This window comes from Dama dama, chromosome 9 (genome assembly GCF_033118175.1).
Source record: "Dama dama isolate Ldn47 chromosome 9, ASM3311817v1, whole genome shotgun sequence".
Taxonomy (NCBI): Eukaryota; Metazoa; Chordata; class Mammalia; order Artiodactyla; family Cervidae; genus Dama; species Dama dama.
In genome coordinates this window covers 61,369,112-61,387,837 of record NC_083689.1, presented here as the reverse complement: position 1 = coordinate 61,387,837, position 18,726 = coordinate 61,369,112, and the positions used below count along the sequence as shown (strand labels likewise).

The following is an 18,726-nucleotide window of genomic DNA, read 5'->3' as shown; positions in this document are numbered from 1 at the left end:
AATTGTCAACCCTGGCATGGAAATAACTGCAAAAGAATGATTGCAGTGTCATTTATAAAACACACATTAAAAATACCAAGAGGGTTTTTCTTTTCCTATCTGTAAAACTCTTGGTTTGAAAGATAGGGCAGGGCCCATTTGTAGAGATTCAAAAGCAAGCTGTACTGATATCTTATGCAACAACCTAAATACCATAGCAGATGATGTCAGCTATAAATGCCATATAAATGGAGCAAGACTTCAGGTGCATCTGAACAATTTATCTGCATTGATACCCACTGCTACAAACATGGCTGTCTCGGTGCTTCGGCTGACAATTGTCTGGGGACTGCTTGTCTTAATCCTGACTTGCCAGGCTGGTAAGTACTTTAAGTCTCAGCTCATGCCTTGTGCAGTAGTTAGCCATGACCGCAGGCAGTCAGCGGCACTGATCTGGAACATGCAGAGGAATGAGGGGAACTTAGGGCACAGCAGAAAGAGCACTGACTGGCCTGGGAGACAGAGGCAGATTTAACAAAAAGCAAGTAGGATTTTTATTCAAATGTGCTTCAGTTACAGCCTCTATCCTCAGTGAATGTATGAAGTTTAGAATGATTTTTTTTCTTATATCCTCACATGATATAGTGACACTATTATACTATAAATTCCTTGAAAGCTGGGGGCATTTTTTTTAATGACTGTAACTAATAATATTCAAAAGTGAAGAGTCTAGAATAAGACTCCTGGGCCTGGCTCCACCACTAATCAGAAATGTGACTCAGGAACACTGTTTAATCTCTATGGGCCTCACACTTAAAAGGGAGTATCAGTAGTTAACTTTCTCATTTAGCTGTCATGAAAATTAAAGATAAAACATTCCGTTCCATAATAAATACCAACATTAACCATTATTGTTACATATTATCTCATTTGATTCTCATAATCCTTTTAAGTAAACATGCACAGTTTTATCATTTCCCTTTTTGCAGGTGAATAAACCAGGCTTGCAGAGGGAAAGTTACTTGAGCATTGACACAGGCAGAAGTGGCACATCTGGGACTGAAACCCAAGTCTTTAGATTCTTTCTATTATAAAGCATCTACTTCTTTCATGTCTGTTTTAAGCACACAGAGGACCACAAGGCAGCTTGCAGAAGTCTCATTAATTAATTTTTGGTCTACAGAAGACAATGAGCTCTTAATCTGTCTCCATTCAGAATGACAGGTCAGAAAATACAGACAGTGCTAATTAGTAATAGAACCTTCTGAGCTATTCTAAATATAATTTGGCAGAACTCACAACCTCGGTCACCCACTGTCCACTGGTACAATATGTGGGCAGACACTCCAACAGAGCTATGGCAGGGGGAGCCTCAGAGATTACTGTGTCCATCTGGTTCTTTGGTTTTGGTTTTACTCACTAAGGCATGTCTGACTCTTCCCAACCCCATGGACTGTAGCCCGCCAGGCTCCTCTGTCCATGGGATTTCCCAGACAAGAATACTGGAATGGGTTGCCATTTCCTTCTCCAGGGAGTCTTCTTGACCCAGGAATTGAACCCATGTCTCCTGCATTGCAGGAAGATTCTTTACCACCGAGTCACCTGGGAAGCCCACTGTGTCCATCTACCCCTAAGTAATCACTGTGATAAAGCGAAAAGTGAGATTTATATCCTAGAGACCAGTCCCAGGTCTGTCTCTCATGAACACTGAAACTGGTTAAAACAGTTCACTGCTTTGAACCTCAGTTTCCTCATCTATAAAATAGGATACTTATCAACTTCACCAGGTGAAATGAACATGCTTTTGTAATCACTTTATAAGCTACAAAAACTATAGAAATATCAGCATTATTGTTTCTCAGAACTTTATGATTATACTAAGAAAAACAATTAGGTATTAATGTAAATAAATGCTGCTAAAATATTAAGAAATTTGAAAAATTTGGAAAATAATAAAAATTAAGAAATTTGACATACCAGAAAAAAATTATCAAAGCCAATAGTTGAACATTTTCTCCTTTCAAATATAAAATGGGGTAGCTTCTATTTGGGCTTCCCTAGTGGCTCAGATGGTAAAGAATCTGCCTGCAATGCCAGAGACCCATTTTGATCCCTGGGTTGGGAAGATCCCCTAGAGAAGGGAATGGCTACCCACTCCAGGAATATATACACATATATATGATAAACAAAGATATATCAAGTATCCTTCCATCTTGACAAGAACACAATGAAGAGGCAGCGTAGTTAAACATTGGTTACATGGTCAATTTTTTGCTGAAGACAAGAATCAAACTCAGGTATACAGGACTTCAAAACATCACCCACCACACTGTAATACCTCTTTTATATATAATCCAAGAGCAGAGCCAAGGATTTGATCTTCACACACTCTCTAAGCCAGGGCTCCTTGTATTTTGAAAACTTAGCATCATGTTAAAATAAAAAGTTACAACAAAAATAATAAAATTAAATTGTTATGCAAGTAGGCAGGTAGGAACCAGAGAAAAGAACTCACTTTTTTTTTTCAAGTTTGAATATTCCTTTGATTTTATTTTTTATTTTATTTTTATCATTTATTTTTATTAGTTGGAGGCTAATTACTTTACAATATTAGAAAGATGGTAATGACAACCCTATATGCAAAACAGAAAAAGAGACACAGATGTACAGAACAGACTTTTGGACTCTGTGGGAGAAGGCAAGGGTGGGATGTTTTGAGAGAACAGCATCGAAACATGTATATTATCTATGGTGAAAAAGAACTCACTGTTCATGGAAGGAATTTCAGTTTGCAGCTGGTAAATGTCTCCAGAGAACAACTGCTTGAAGGCAGGATTTCATGTAAGAAACACGTTCTGTGAAATTTGGGGGGTGGGGGGGAATTAGATTCAAACCCTGGTTCATCCACTTTCTAAATCTGTGACTTTAGGTGAGTCATTTATTTTCTCTGAGCATCTGTCTTCTCTCCTATAAAACTGTAATCCTATCACTAAATTGAATAAAGATCAGGAAAGTGATGAATGTACATCCTAGTACCTACACATCACAAATATGCCTTCTCTTTCCTTCCCCTTCCTGTAATAAAAACAAAGCAATTCTGGTCTCTGTGGCTGCCCTGCCCTTTATGTAAGGATCATGTCCTTATACATCCATTTTTGCCTTAACTTTTAGCAGCATATGCTATGTACATAATAGTAGGCTCAATAACACATATTGAATGTAAAAACCAACAGCTGAATAAATATTTGGTGGTTAGTATATTGATCTTGTCTTTAGGTCTCAAACTATTGAATCTTTTTTTGTGGCAAAGAAAAAATAAATGTTTGCAGAATTGAAAGCCATATTTTTTACTAAGAGTCTCTATTTTAGGATATGATATAAATGCAACTCTTCTCGTTAATTGATAGCCTCTGCACCAAAAGTTAGTTACATCTCCTTCATTCAGAGTCATGGGGTACATTGTCTAGAGGGTGGGACTTCTTGAGTCAAAATATGTGGTAAGATTGACAGATAAAACATAGGGCACCCAGTTAAAGTTGAATTTCCAATAAATAACAATTTTCTATTTTAGGTTAGATATGTTCTAAATATTTCACAGGTCATTCTTATACTAAAAACGTATTGTTGTTTATCTGACATTCAGTTTTAAGTGGGCATCTGTGTTTTTGTTTACCAAATCTGCTAGCATTACTTGTGAGGCTACAATTAAATCAAAAGATAAAGGGTTCTACTTCATCCTGACACCAGGGTCCAAAGGGGAGGCCATTCGTACCTTCTAAATGCCTCTCTGCATTGCTTTTAATCTCCTGAATCTGTTAGACCACTGAGCAAAGCCAAATCCACCAAGGGACCTTGCATGTCACCAACTTCACTTTCTGGATCTTTGGCCTCATTCCAAAAGGCACTTGATTAAATAAATATCAAAAGTAAGAGATCTAGAGCCTGTTGTACACAGTAAACTAAGTCAGAAACAGAAAAACAAATATCATATGTTAACACATACATATGGAATCTAGAAAAATGGTATTGATGAACCTATTTGCAGGGCAGGAATAGAGATGCAGAGGTAGAGAACAGACTTGTGGACACAGCAGGGGAAGGAGAGAGTGGGGCGAATTGAGTAATATTGAAGCACATACATTACCTTATGTAAAATAAATAGCTAATGGGAACTTGCTATGTAACACAAGGAGCTCAACCCAGTGCTCTGTGGCGACATCCAGAGAGGTGGGATGGGGTGGGGGATGGAAGGAACTTTCAAGAGAGAGGGGGTATATGTGTACTTATGACTGATTCAGGTTGTTGTATGGCAGAAACCAACACATTGTAAAACAATTATCCTCCAATGAAAACTGTTTTTTAAAAAGCAAGAGTTAAAATCGCATCTTTTCCTGCTATTTGTAAGATCTTCTGCAAGTCACCCAGTGTTCCCAGATTCTGAGTCCAGTGAGCTAAAATCTGCACACTCCAAAAGACTGATCAAACTTAAAATTACATATAGATGCAAAATCATTATTTACAGAACTATCACATGCTGGGATACAAATAACAGAATTTCTCTTTGTCATCATAATACTTTCAGTCTTATAACACACATGTAGTTAGTTCATACCTTTTTTGTCCAAGACTATGCAGTTCATCACAGAGTACTTTAGAACCCGGTTTTAATACCAGACAAACATGGTGCTGAATTCTGATTCTACAACTTCAACACTGTTACTTTGGTCCCCTTCTAGACCTCTCTCAACTTCCACTTCTTTACCTTTAACTTGGGATAATAATGTTGCCTCCCTCATAGGGTTGCTGGGTGAATAAAATGAGACAATGCACATAGATTGCCTGTCCCAGGATTTCCTGTTCTATGTGCTCAGCAAAAGCTACCTATTATTATATCATCCTCCTCATTATCACTTCCAGAGGTCCAGAGATTACATGAGAAAAATACACTAAAACCAAGCATCCTGTATTTCAGTCCCAGCACTGGCATTTACTAGTTGCTTTAACTCTGAACAAGTAACAACTTCTGTGAGCTTCAGTTTTCTCATCCAGAAAGAGAACCCATGTCTACTTAAGCATCAATATCTGTGGGTCTGTTTGTTTTAGGAATAAATGGCATAATGCACATGAAGACAATAGGCAGGCATTAGATGTGCCATAAATATAATTATATGAGGTTATATAATTGGGGGTGGGGTTATAAAGGGCCCTAGGATTCCTTACAATGAAAGAAACTTCCTTATCTTTTTGCTGAGAATCAACCCTGAGATTCCATTTTGTTTTTCAGATGACAAACCAGAGGGCAAGCCAGATGAGCAGCCACATGACTCAGGCAAAAATTCAGAGCCAGAGATCCCAAAATTCCTAAACCTTTTGGGCTCGGAGATTATTGAGAATGCGGTGGAGTTCATCCTCCGCTCCATGACGAGGAGCACGTAAGCACTGAGACAAACCTTGCTTTTGTCCGGTTGGCTGTTGGTAATGACCACATTGCATTAAAATGAATGAGAAACAAAATTACATGCATGCCAATGTACTGTTTTAATTGAAACATTGCCTACCTTAACATATATTTGCATCTACATGGACTTCCCTAAACTCTTTGGGGGTGAGAACATTCCCAAGGAATTTATGAAACAAGGGGATCCATAAAATATGTTTTATTTCAAGACCAAGTGGGGGAAAGAAGAGCACCAGACCAACAGGCAGAAAACTAGGTTCTGGTCTTGACACAGGTGTTACTTGCTGGGTGATCTGTGGTTGGACTCCCTCTCTGTGTGCCTCAGTTGGCTAATCTGTAAAGTTAAAAGACCCACCCAATGCAGACACAGTAATTCTCTGATGAAGGTGCTGGGTAGGGATGTGCTCAGTAGTAAGGGGTATGAGGAGTTCTGTCTTTATTTTTCTAGTTTGAGTAATTTAGGAGTGTTATCCAACACAGTAACTATCTCTCCTTCAAGGCAACCTAGAGAACCTCTCTTAGGAGGGACGGTTTGCCTTGATCTTGAGAGACTGCCTTGCTGGCAAATTCCACAGCCCAGAATCTTCCTGTGATTTTCAACCTGCTTCCAAGCTCCTGTGCCCAACTCCTAATACATCCTACCCAGATTTACATAGCTCTGGTTTCTCTATCTACTTCACCCTGTTCTTCATTCTCCTGACATTAACCTCTCCCAGTTCAGCTCGCCAGGGTCTAATTTGTTTTCCTGAATTTCTAGGTGCGAACCTCTCTGAGACTCTGCTCTCTAATTCTCTCTTTACAACACCCTAAGCAGAGTTTGACAAAGTACAGACCATTACTTACCTGCTTAAGAATCTACTGGAGAACTCTATAAAACGCGCACCCCTTCATCCCATGTTGCACCTTCCTGGGGCAAAGCTGCAGGCTCGCATTTTAACAACCTTTCAGGTTATTCTAATATTAATTAACCATTGATTGGATGCTCTGAGCTACATGGCTGGGTCTTAAAGGTGCACATCACCTTTAAATTTATGTTCACATTTTGTGTAGCTGTGAATCTTTGTATTTTTCTAGGGACAGTGCTTCTGACTTTATAAGATTCTCAAAATAGTCTATAACCAGTGACAGATTAAGGGCCACTTCTGTATAGAAGTGATCAGGGGCCATTTTGTAATGCCCAATCTGCTTAAATTGATATATTACAATCAGGTGAATGGGGAGGAATCTGCATACAATCAAGAACAAACTGTTAAAACTTAAAGGTGTTTATTTTGTGTTTTCATTTTTCCTATCATGGATGCTTTTGCAACTGTTGAGTTCCCACGACTGTTCATGTAAACAAGGAAAAAACTGACAAGGAAAAGAATAATAGCAACACTCTTCATCTACAAAGTACAGATTAGACTCCAGTTGAATACAGATTGTTATAAATCATAACAATAGCAGTGCAAAGAATCAGAACAATAATAATTCCTTTTATTCCTTCCCTGGGAAATTCCATATATATATATATATATATATATATATATTATAAAATAGCACTTGTTTTCTCTGTTAACTCAAACTTGAGGGATCTTCATTGAAGATACAGCAGTCCTTGGTCAAGAGAACACATCTAACTGCCCTCCCTCTGTCCAAGAAAATAACATTAAAAAAAAGAAAATACCATAAATATGGCAGAGGATGGGGAGTGGGAAGAGACCCTCAAGAACTATACCTAAGAACTTAATGTATGCTTAGGAAAGTAGGGGGAGGAATTGTGAAGGAAAAAAACTAGACTATAAGTCTAGAAGTCTCCTCAAAGAAATTGCAGTCCTTATTGTATAAGATGACATGAGCATATCTAGTGATAACTAAAATGTTTAGGTAAATGTCAGTCAACCCTCTCAGTGAAGGGTCTAAGGAAAGGAGCTGGCACTGGGCAAGGATGCTTAGGGGAGTGTTTCTGGCAAAAGCAAGGTGTACTTTGGGTCTTAAAGGACTTGATGAGATTTGATTAGAAGAGAGAATGACAAGAATGATGGAACCTCATAAAGATAGAAGTTTTGCTTTGTTTACTCCTGTGTATATGATGCCTACATACCATGTCAATCACGTAAAAAATGCTGGGTATGTGCTTTCAGGACAGTGAATAGACCATCTCACTCCCTCCACTTATCCTCTGGGTAAACTTAAGAGCTGTATGAACTGCATTCTGGTCACCACTGATCTAAAAATATCCATATTCTTAATTCCTCTGGCCCTTTGAGAAGCCTCCAATTCTTGTGAATTTCACCCTGACCCCCAGGTTTCCATGACACAACATTTTCCTTGTTCTCTCCCTACCACAAGCCTTTCTTTCTTATTCTTTCTATTTGACTTTTAATGCATCTTTCCCTTAAATGTCATTGCTACTCAAGGTTCCAAATGTAGAGCCTCCCTGATTTTTCACCTCCCAGCTTCCACATTAGGAATATTACTTACAGTCTGATGTGTTCCTAATACAGATGTCTATTCTTTTCCCTGAGCTACAGAATGTAACAATTCATGGGTTGCTACAAAAACCTTATTTAGGTTTTCACCAATACATCAAATTCAGCTGGTCTAAACCCAATCCCATCATCTCATTTACAAACCTGCTCCTCTTCATTTTTACCTTCTCTCAGCAAATCACATTTCCATCTATGCAGAATCTAGACACCTCAGGTCTTCTTTGGTTCTTCCTGCTCATCACCACTTCCATCTAGTTGCTAAATTTTCTAAGTTTTTCTTAGGGCTTCCCGGGTGGCTAAGCAGTAAAGAATTCACCTGCCAATGCAGGAGATGCAGGTTCAATCCCTGGGTCGGGAAGATCTCATGGAGAAAGAAATGGCAACCCAATCCAGTATTCTTGCCTGGGAAATCCCATGGACAGAGGAGCCTGGTGGGCTATAGTCCATGGGGTTGAAAAGAGTTGGACACAACTTAGTGACTAAACAACAAGCTTTTCTTCCTATACCATTCCTTTTCTTCAACTCCACTGACTAGTAGGGCTAGTTGAGTCCGTCATTGTCTCTTTCCAGAGCTCTCCTCAATGGATCTATCATTAGTTACACTGCTTCAGTCTCTGCCCACTCCAACCCATCCTCTACCTATCTACAAATTTGATGCTATCACTGCCATGCTTGAAACCCTTTCAGTGAACTTCCGCTGCCTGCAAAATCACAGCAAATGCATCAGCTGATGCTAAAGGGCCTTCCCTGATGCCAATATATCTTTCAGTCAAATCTCTCACTTCTGAAGCCAAACACCTGATGCCCCAGTGACAAGTAATTTCTGTTTCAGAACAGATAATGTTTGTTTAAATCTCCAGTTATCTTTGCACAGGATTTTCTGTCGTCAGTACCTCACCTTCAAACCCCAGCTATACTCTGTTCACCTGCTAAGTCTAATCATTTTGTAAAATCCAGTCCAAAGACAAGCTCTGTGAAGACGCCACAGACCCCTACTATTAGAAAATTCAGATATTCAGACACTGGGATTTCATAATGCCTTTGCAGGAAGGCAAATTCCTACGAAGGCATACGTCTTTTCTTACCTCACTGTTTTAAATTATTTGTCTCTGAATGCATCTGTTTTCTCCACCAGACGAGAATATCCTCATAGACCCTATTTTTTTTCTTTTACCTTCTCAACAGCTACCCCACAGCCAATCCTTAAACAGTATAGAAACCTCCGGCATTAATTCATGCTTCTGGAGACCCAAGTTTTAGACTCTGCTTTGCAATTTACCAGCCATGTGACTTGAACAGGTTGTTTGATATCTATGAGCTTCAGAAGTCTTTTCATATGTAAAAAGATTAAAAATCATCACTTACCTATTCAACAAATATTTATTAATTCATACTATATGACAGGTATTGTTCTAGGTATTGGGGATGTATTATGAAACAAATAGATCAAAATATCTATCTTGATAGAGTTTAGATAAGACTAGACACCAAACTAATAGATTTCTTGGCAGAATTAAAGAGATAATTATGCATGCATGACTTGTCAAATATGAGCTACTGTAGAAATCTTAGATCTTATGATTTTACGACACAGGAAAACCTGGAGAAGGAAAGTATTGCTCAAATATTATAAATTAGTGATCTTTTTAACATTCCTGATCAGTCTAAATCATAATTCATTTTTTTCTCTTTATTTCTTTCAAGAGAATTTTGGGAACATGGTGATAAACAAGGAGAACATTCATCAAAGTGACTTTCTCAGGTGATTTTAACTTAAAAACTTACAACCAAAAAATAGTATACTGAACATAGCAAAAAAGGTGTGTTTTTGTGTGTGTTTTTGCTTTGTTCTTGCATTGTTTTTTAAAAATAATTTTAAATAGATGTATTTTTACTATCTCAAAGTCACAGACTTGGTAAGATTCTCTTAAGGGAAGAAGCTCAATAGTGGGGTGAAACAAATAAGCACTGAAATGAGGAGAGCTGGTCTTGTCCCAGCTCTGCTTGGAACTGATTTGTGCAAGTTCTGCCTGTGAAAGGAGGAGCTTATATGCACTAAAGTCTAAGGACCTATGAAATCATGCAGTTCGTTACTCACGAGAATAAGATTTACAGAAACTAATTCCAGCGGAAAGAACTAAAATAAGCTCTCTAATTTATATGAAAGCAGTCTGGTTTGTGTTCAGAGATACCTGCTGGTTCCTTATCCAGTTCTCTCTTGAGAATGGATATTGAAATATAAAAATGTTAGACCTGGGAAAGGAATTCTATAAGTAACTAGCATGAACTAGTTTAGTTTTAGGTTTAGGTTTAGGTATTAAGCTAAGTGCTACATATGTGTTACCTAATTTAATTCTAACATTCTCTATGAAAGATAGGTATGGTCATTCTAAAATTTTATAAATAGGGACACCAAAGCTCAGGGAGCTTAATTAATGTGATCTGAACTCAAGCAGCGAGTCCATAGTCTGTTCTCCACCACTAAGCAGTAGAGCTCACTGGAGAACAGAGAACAGTGACCAAACTGTGTGATTTTAGACATGCCTCGAGGTGTGCATAGAAATAATATACTGCCCCTTTTGTTAGTTGAGTTATATACGTCTCTGGGAGGCATATTTATATATGTATAAGTAGATATATAAAGAAACCATCTTTCTCCTATAACATATGCCTCTTTCTTATACAGTCCTTTAACGCTCGTTTAACCCATGCCTACTATGTGTCATATTCTGTCAATGCTACCAAGGTAAATAACACTGTCCCATCATTAAGAAGTTTCTAGTTTGGACTATCACCTAGCACAGTGCGCTCCACGACTGTGCAGGGAAACGGTCAAGTTCTCTGTACAAGTGCCGTGAATATGCCTTGTAAAAAGGATATAAAAAGGAAGACCTGGAGGAAGGAGTGGGCATTAGAAGGGCTTTACAAGAAGGTGCATTTCCGTATACAGTCTCAGATAATGAGCAGAAAGGGGCAAGTTCTCACAAACAAATCATCTAGTAATCAGGCACCTAATTAATCTGAGATCCTCACAACCTCTGCTTAATCACATTGACACAATTTCTGTATGTTAATAGCCTTACAATCTTACCTCCTAATGTCCTGCGTCACTTGAAATTACGGGGATTTAAGTCTCCCGATGTCTTGTCATTTGACATTTAACACACCTTTTTTATGTTAAAATAAGAATCTGATGAGTCTCACTAAGATAATAAGAGAAGTAAAAGATGGCAAAGCACTTTGCAAATTCTCAATATCTATGTACATTTTTTTAGTTTAGAAAAAGGTGTAACTGACATACCAGATGACATGTTTAGACTTGCTGAGTCAGAACTTCCTCAGGAGGGAGCTAAAAAAATAAATTTCATAGGAAATCCTTAAGTAACCAATGAGCAAAACTGCAGATGGGCAAGACGCCTCTCAGTATCTACTCCATGAAGCCTGATGGGAAATGTTTCTTTTAGAATTTAGAGCAAGAAGAAAAATGAGCCTTCCCTAAGGACTGCTTCCTCATTTCTGGTTATAAGATTTATGTAGCTTGGTCTATTTCATTTATTTTTCCTGTCTATCCAGAAACTCAAAGAAAAACTGATGACTCAATTTATCCCAGTGTTTAACATATGTGCCTTCTCCCTTCATTCCTGTTATTAATTCTTGCCTCATATATCTTGTATTTTCATTTTTGTTGCTGTTGCTTGTTTTTTCAAATATATATTATAGTTGATTTCATTATAATAAATCATCTCATGTTCTACAGTACAGAGACATAAAAATGTTTGAGTTTTTCCTAGGTCTTAAGCCCTCTCTAGCTGGTAATTGATTCCCTGTGTCTGGTTTGTTTCTAAGGACACACCTACATGGCTCCAGAATAAGCCAAGGGCAACCAAATCCTGCTTTTCCAGTTCTGTTTCACAAGTCCTCCAGGACAGAGGATTCAAAGCAGCTCCCAGCGAGTGCTCAGAATTCAGGCCCTGGCTTCAACCAAACACAGCTTATTCTGAACATCCTGACTTTGCAATTTTGCTTCTAGAAGTCAAAATAAATATGTCCACCATAGGTCATAAATCCTAGTTCATTAAGGTTTTTGTTGGTAGAAGTAATTTTTCCTGAACATGTTTACAGCTTTTAATGATGCAAAAAATATGAAATATATAAAAATTATTATTATCCAGAATTACTGAAGAACATTTCAAAGTAAGAGAACTAAATTTTGGATAATGTAAGTCCAAAGTCTCAGAACCAGTAAATGATAGAAAAAGGATTTGAACCTGACTCCAAAGAACAAGCCCTTAATCCCTAAAAATGTATGAAATTTCAGAGTTAAAGGTTTTTGTAAAAGTCTTTCAAAAAATCTGAACCCATGTTGTTGGCCTAGTAAACTAAAATCTGACCTTTAAAAAAAAAAAGTAACAAGGTTATTGGTGTTCCACAGCCTTCATTGGGTTTCCCTAGTGGCTCAGCAGTAAAGAATCTACCTGCAACACAGGAGAAACACAGGATCAGGAAGATCACTTGGAAAAGGAAATGGCGACCCACTCCAGTGGGTTGCCTGAAAAAACCCCAGGGACAGAGGAGGTTGCAACAGTCAGACGTGATTTAGTGACTAAACCACTACTCCCACCAGTTTTTGTTATTCTCATGGAATAGCAGAGTGCCCTTGAAGACACTTGAAAAGAGTGCATGGAAGAATTTTGGCAAGTCTAGTGCAGTCTTTTCATTTCTTCTACAACCTTGTTACACAGATGTGGGTCCTCAGTGGCCATTGGTGTGGTTCTTGCCCACTTGGTCATAAAGGATTGAACCACTGTCAAATCTAACCCAGCTGAGCCAGGAAGATTCTCCCATAATTATTTAATGTGGACAGTAAGACAAGACTGAAACCATAAAGCACAATGACAATTATGGCATTAACTGCACTCTACAGCTCTACAGCATATAGCACTCTAGCCTAGAATAAAAGATCTATGTGCTTCTGTCCTGGATCCTGTTCTTCCCAAGCATTACTCCAGTGTATTTTCAATAAATCTTTTGTTCGTTTGTCTTTCTTTAAGCCAGGATAGGTGTGCATGCAACACAAAGAAACTTTCATAATGCAGATAGCTAAGCAAAGAGTGACTACCTACTAAATACTGAAAAATACATTACTTTCTACCATAAATTTAGATAATCCACCTTCTGCATTTTCCAAAGACTTCCAGTTTTTTATTCCCAACTGCACTGACATTTAATAAACATTGTGTAAATTTAAGATATACAATGTGTTGATCTGATAGACATGTATACGGCAAAATGATTACCATGAAAAGGTTAGTTAACACATTCATGTCTTCACATGGTTACTTTTTTTTTAATTTTATTTTTTAATTTATTTTTTGGCCACGTGAAGCAAGTGGGATCTTAGTTCCCTGACCAGGGATGGACCGCCACGTCTCCTGCAGTGAAAGTACATTCTTAACCCCTGGACCTCCAGGGAAGTCCATACAGTGAGAACGTTTAAGATCTACTTTCTTAGCAACTTTCAAGTACACAATACAGTATTATTAACTATCGCACTATGCTGTATATTAGATCCCCAACTTATTGATATTATAACTGGAAGTTTGTAAACTTTGACCAGCTTCACCCATTTCTCTCACCACCTCCTCTGGCCCTGGCAACCACCAATTTACTCTCTACTTGAATGACTTCCCTTTTTTTTTTTTTTTAAAGATTTCAATATATATGGGGTCATACGATATTTATCTTCCTTTGTCTAACTTGAGCTTCCCTGATAGCTCAGCAGGTAAAGAATCCACCTGCAATGCAGGAGACACTAGTTTGATTTCTGGATCAGGAAGATCTGCTGGAGAAGTAAATGGCTACTCACTCCAGTATTCTTGTCTAACTTACTTCACTTTAGCATAACATCATCACAATTCATCTGGTGGTTTAGCCCCTCAGTCGTGTCCAACTCTAACCACCCCATAGACTGTAGGCCTCCAGGCTCCTCTGTCCATAGTATTTTCCAGGCAAGAATACTAGAGTGGGCTGCCATTTCCTTCTCCAGAGGATCTTCCCAACCCAGTGATCAGACAAAGGTCTCCTGCACTGCAGGTAACTTCTTTACCAACTGAGCTACCAGGGAAATATTGTTGCAAATGGTAGGATTTCCTTTTTTCTGAGGTTGAACAATATTACATATATATATATATATATATATATGTACGTATATATACACACACACCACATCTTCTTTATTCATTCATCCATTGACAGGTATAGGCTATTTCTATGTCTTGTTTATTGTAACTAACATTGCAATGAATATGGAGGTACAGATATTTCTTTGAGATAATGATTTTATTTCCTTTGATATATATCCCAAGGTAGGATTTCTGGATTGTGTGGTAGTTCTGTTTTTATTTTTTTGAGGAAACTGCATACTGTTTTCCTTTATGACTGCACCAATTTATACCCCCACCAACAGTGCACAAAGGTTCCCTTTTCTCCATATCCTTGCCAGCACTTGTTATCTCTTATCTTTGATGATAGCCGTTTCAACATGTGTGAAGTGATATCTCATCATGGCCTTGTTTTGTATTTCCCTGATGATTAGTGACGTTGAGCACATTGTCATATACCTGTCAGCCATTTTTATGTCTTCTTTGGAAAAAATGTCTCTTCAGGTCCTTTTCCCATTTTTCAAATTAAAAAAAAATTGTTTTTGCCGATGATCACTATGAGTTCCTTATCTATTTTGGAAGTTAACCCCTTACCAGATATAAGATTTGCAAATATTCTCTCCCATTCGGTGCTTCCCTTGTGGCTTAGCTGGTAAAGAATCTACCTGCAATGTGGGAGACCTGGGTTCGATCCCTGGATTGGGAAGATCTCCTGGAGAAGGGAAAGGTTACCCACTCCAGTATTCTGCCTGGAGAATTCCATGGACTGTATAGTCCATGAATTCGCAGTCAGACATGACTGAGCGACCTTCACTTTCACTTTTCACTTCTCCCATCCCATAGGTTACCTTTTCATTTTGTTTATCATTTCAAAACTAAGGTAAATTTAAATGTCACATCATCTTAAAGTTATCTAAGATTTCTATTATATTCAGCATCTGACATGCAGACTGCTTCTTCCCAACATATATAATCCCAGAATCCTCCTTCAGATCTGAGTGCCTAATCTGTGCTCAGGAAATACATTTACTGTAAGTAAAATTATTGGTGTACTCCTTGTGGGAGAGAGACATGCCCTATCAGAACTTTTGTCTCTCCACCTGTTTGTTCTACAATTTGAAATCCCTCTTTCATGCTGGTAAAATAGCAAAACACAGCACAACAAAACAAATAACAACAGCAAAAACGTAGGCACCGAGTCGGTACTGGATTTGGCGCACTGCAAAGAAATACATAAGACTTCCCTGATGCCTCAGATGGTAAAGAATCCACCTGCAATGCAGGACACCTGGGTTCGATCCCTGGGTCGGGAAGATCCCCTGGAGAAGGAAATGGCTACCCATTCCAATATTCTTGCCTGGAGAATTCCATGAACAGAGGATCCTGGTGGGCTACAGTCCATGGGGTTGCAAAGAGTTGGACACAACTGAGCAACTAATACACAAGCAAATATCTAAGATCTCCAGCAACCTATGGAGATTTTGAAGTTTCCCAACTGCTCTACAATGCACATTTCCTCTTTCTACCCTGTGTTACCTCTGTTTCCACCCTCCAGTAAGACCCCTCTCTGCAGCCAGCAGGAACACTTGTTTTTGTTTTGTCTTCTATTTTTTATTTATTTTTATTTTTTCAATTGGAGTATAATTGCTTTACAATATTGTGTTTGTTTCTGGTGTACAACACGAATCAGCTATATGTATATATATATCCCTTCTTCTTGAGCCTCCTTCCCACCTCCCCCAAAATTCCACCCCTCTAGCTCATCACAGAGGACTTCCCTGGTGGCTCAGATGGTAAAGAATCTGCCTGCAATGCAGAAAACTGGGTTCTGTCCCTGGGTTGGGAAGACCCCCTGGAGAAGGAACTAGCAACCCACTCCAGTATTCTTGCCTGGAGAATTCCCATGGACAGGGGAGCCTGGCAGGCTACAGTGCGTGGGATTGCAAAGAGTTGGACACGACTGAGCAGACTAAGCAGACACAGATCATCCCTGGGCTGAGCTCCCGGTGCTCTATGGAAGCTTCCCGTTCGCCATCTATTTTACACGTGGTGGGGTGTGTATGTCAATGCTACCCTCTCAGTTTGTCCCACACTCTCCTTCCCTCCTTGCGTCCACAAGTCTGTTCTCTACATTTGCACCCCTATTCCTGCCTTCAAAGAGGTTCATCTGTACCATTTTTCTAGATTCCATATATATATATATATATATATATATATGCATTAATGTAAGATATATGTTTTTTCTCTTTCTGACTTACTTCACTCTGTATGACAGACTCTAGGTCCATCCACATCACTACAAATGACCCAGATTCGAGGAACAACTGTTTTTGAAGATCAAGAATCTCTCATATCTTCATGTTCTCTTTTGCTTTTTTATGATCCCTTGACACTATTATCTCACTATAACCTTTTAACGGCAATACACTTGAAGTAACCTGGGCCAAGTATTATTTTCTTCACAAGATAGGTGAGGAAACCAAGATTTAGGGAAGCCAGTGGATATCATGCCTAAGATATGACAGCTGATGGTGGCTGAGCATGAGGCTGCTCCAATCTCCAGCACAACTCTGTTGCCCTGTGACACCCTGAGGACACAGTTCACAGCATCACCGTGTCCACAATGCCAACGTCCCTACCCTGACATCAGCACTTCAGAGAATTTACCTCCTATACTTTACAGAAATGCTATGCAGGAAAAGTGAAATAAGGTGTTTATCACTCAGTTGTGTCCGACTCTTTGTGACCCTGTGGACTATAGCCCACCAGGCTCCTCTGTATGGGATTCTCCAGGCAAGCATACTGGAGTGGGTTGCCATTCCCTTCTCTGGGGGTTCTTCCCAACCCAGGGATTGAATCCAGGTCTCCTGCATTGCAGGCGGATTCTTTACTGTCTGAGCCACCAGGGAAAGAGTACTTCTATTAAAATATTCAGATTCTTTAACATCTGAGCCATGCAGAAAGAGCACATCTATTAAAATGTTCAAATTCAGATTCCTTACCTTCTGAGCCACCCAGAAAGAGTACTTCTATTAAAATATTATAATTGTATGGATTCCTTCTGCAACTTCCCATCTCATTCTGAACAAAAGCTGTTCAGATTGTTTTCCAGTGGTGGCCGAGGACCTCCCTGAGTTGCCCAGGTCACATTTCTGCCACTGCCGGTCATTCCTCTGCACCTTCCACTCTAGCCACCAGGGTTGCTTGCCTTTCTTTAACACTCCAGGCACATTCTTTCCTCAGAGGCTTGCAGTTACTGTATCCTTTGCCTAAAATACCCTTCCCCAAGACAATGGCTTGGTCCCTCAGTTCATTAAATTTTCTCTTTGAGATTACCTTCTCAGTGAGACCTTTATTTGGTATTTTGCTTAAAGTTGCATATTCTGGCCCACCATTTCTTATCCCTTTAGGCTGCTATATTTCAGTCCATAGCACTCATCTTTTAACACGTGTTAAGAATTTTATTTATTTCGTTCCCTTTTCTGCACCTTCAATAGATTACAAGCTCTATGAGGCTATACTTTTACTTCTTTTGTTCAATATTCCAGGAAGTATATATGAGAAGCAACTCAAACAGCATTTGTCAAAGAGTAACTGGTCAATAAATATTTACTGTGCTCTATGTTAAGCAAACCCCTTCATGGATCACAGCCTTGTCATGGCAAAGGAGCTTGCAAAACTCAGTGAAGCTATGAGCCATGCTGTGTAGGGCTACCCAAAACTGAGGGTCATAGTGGAGAGTTCTGACAAAATGCAGTCCACTGGAGGAGGGAATGGCAAACCACTCCAGTATTTTTGCCATGAGAACACCATGAACAGTATGATAAGGCAAAAAAAAAAAACGATATGACACTGCAAGACGAGCCTGCCAAGTCTTAAGGTGTCCACTATGGTACTGGGGAAGAGCAGAGGTCAATTACCAATAGCTCCAGAAAGAACGAAGCAGCTGGGCCAAAGCAGAAACAATGCTCAGTTGGGGATGTGTCTGGTGGTGAAAGTAAAGTCTGATGATATAAAGAACAATATTGCATAGGAACCTGGAAAGTTAGGTCCATGAATCAAGGTAGACTGGATGTAGTCAAGCAGGAGATGGCAAAAGTGAATATCAACATCTTAGAAATCAGTGAACTAAAATGGACCTGAATGGGCAAATTTAATTCACATGACCATTATATAGTAGGCAAGAATCCATTAGAAGAAATGGAGAAGCCCTCATAGTCAATAAAAAAAAGTCTGAAATACAGTACTTGCGTGCAATCTCAAAAATGATAGAATGATCACGATTCGTTTCCAAGGCAAACCATTCAACATCACAGTAAACCAAGTCTACGCCCTGGCAAGTTTGGCCTTGGAGTACAAAATGAAGCAGGGCAAAGGCAAGAGAACACACTGGTCATAGCAAGCACCCTCTTCCAACAACACAAGAAACGACTCTACACTGGACATCGCTAGATGGTCAATACAGCAATCAGACTGATTATATGCTTTGCAGCTAGTGATGGAGAATCTTTATATAATCAGCAAAAGCAAGACGTGGAGCTGACTGGCTCAGGTCATCAGCTCCTTACTGCAAAATTCAGGCTTAAATTTAAGAAACTAGGGAAAACCACTAGGACATTCAGGTATGACTTAAATCAAATCCCTTATGATTGTACAG

General features: G+C 39.0%; 1 protein-coding gene across 1 annotated transcript; it reads left to right on the top strand.

The window, feature by feature from the left end:
* The first annotated feature begins 289 nt into the window (after positions 1 to 289).
* C9H5orf46 (chromosome 9 C5orf46 homolog) lies at positions 290 to 9,661 on the top strand. The gene is made up of 3 exons (XM_061149450.1): positions 290 to 359; positions 5,264 to 5,411; positions 9,613 to 9,661. The coding sequence occupies exons 1-3, from the start codon at positions 290 to 292 to the stop codon at positions 9,659 to 9,661; spliced, it is 267 nt and encodes an 88-aa protein (XP_061005433.1).
* The last annotated feature ends 9,065 nt before the right edge of the window (positions 9,662 to 18,726 follow it).

Coding starts and splice junctions, on each gene's coding strand:
- C9H5orf46 (XM_061149450.1), top strand. CDS start 290: ATGGCTGTCTCGGTGCTTCGGCTGACAATTGTCTGGGGACTGCTTGTC. Junction 360..5,263: donor AATCCTGACTTGCCAGGCTG/GTAAGTACTTTA, acceptor TTTGTTTTTCAG/ATGACAAACCAGAGGGCAAG. Junction 5,412..9,612: donor CGCTCCATGACGAGGAGCAC/GTAAGCACTGAG, acceptor ATTTCTTTCAAG/AGAATTTTGGGAACATGGTG.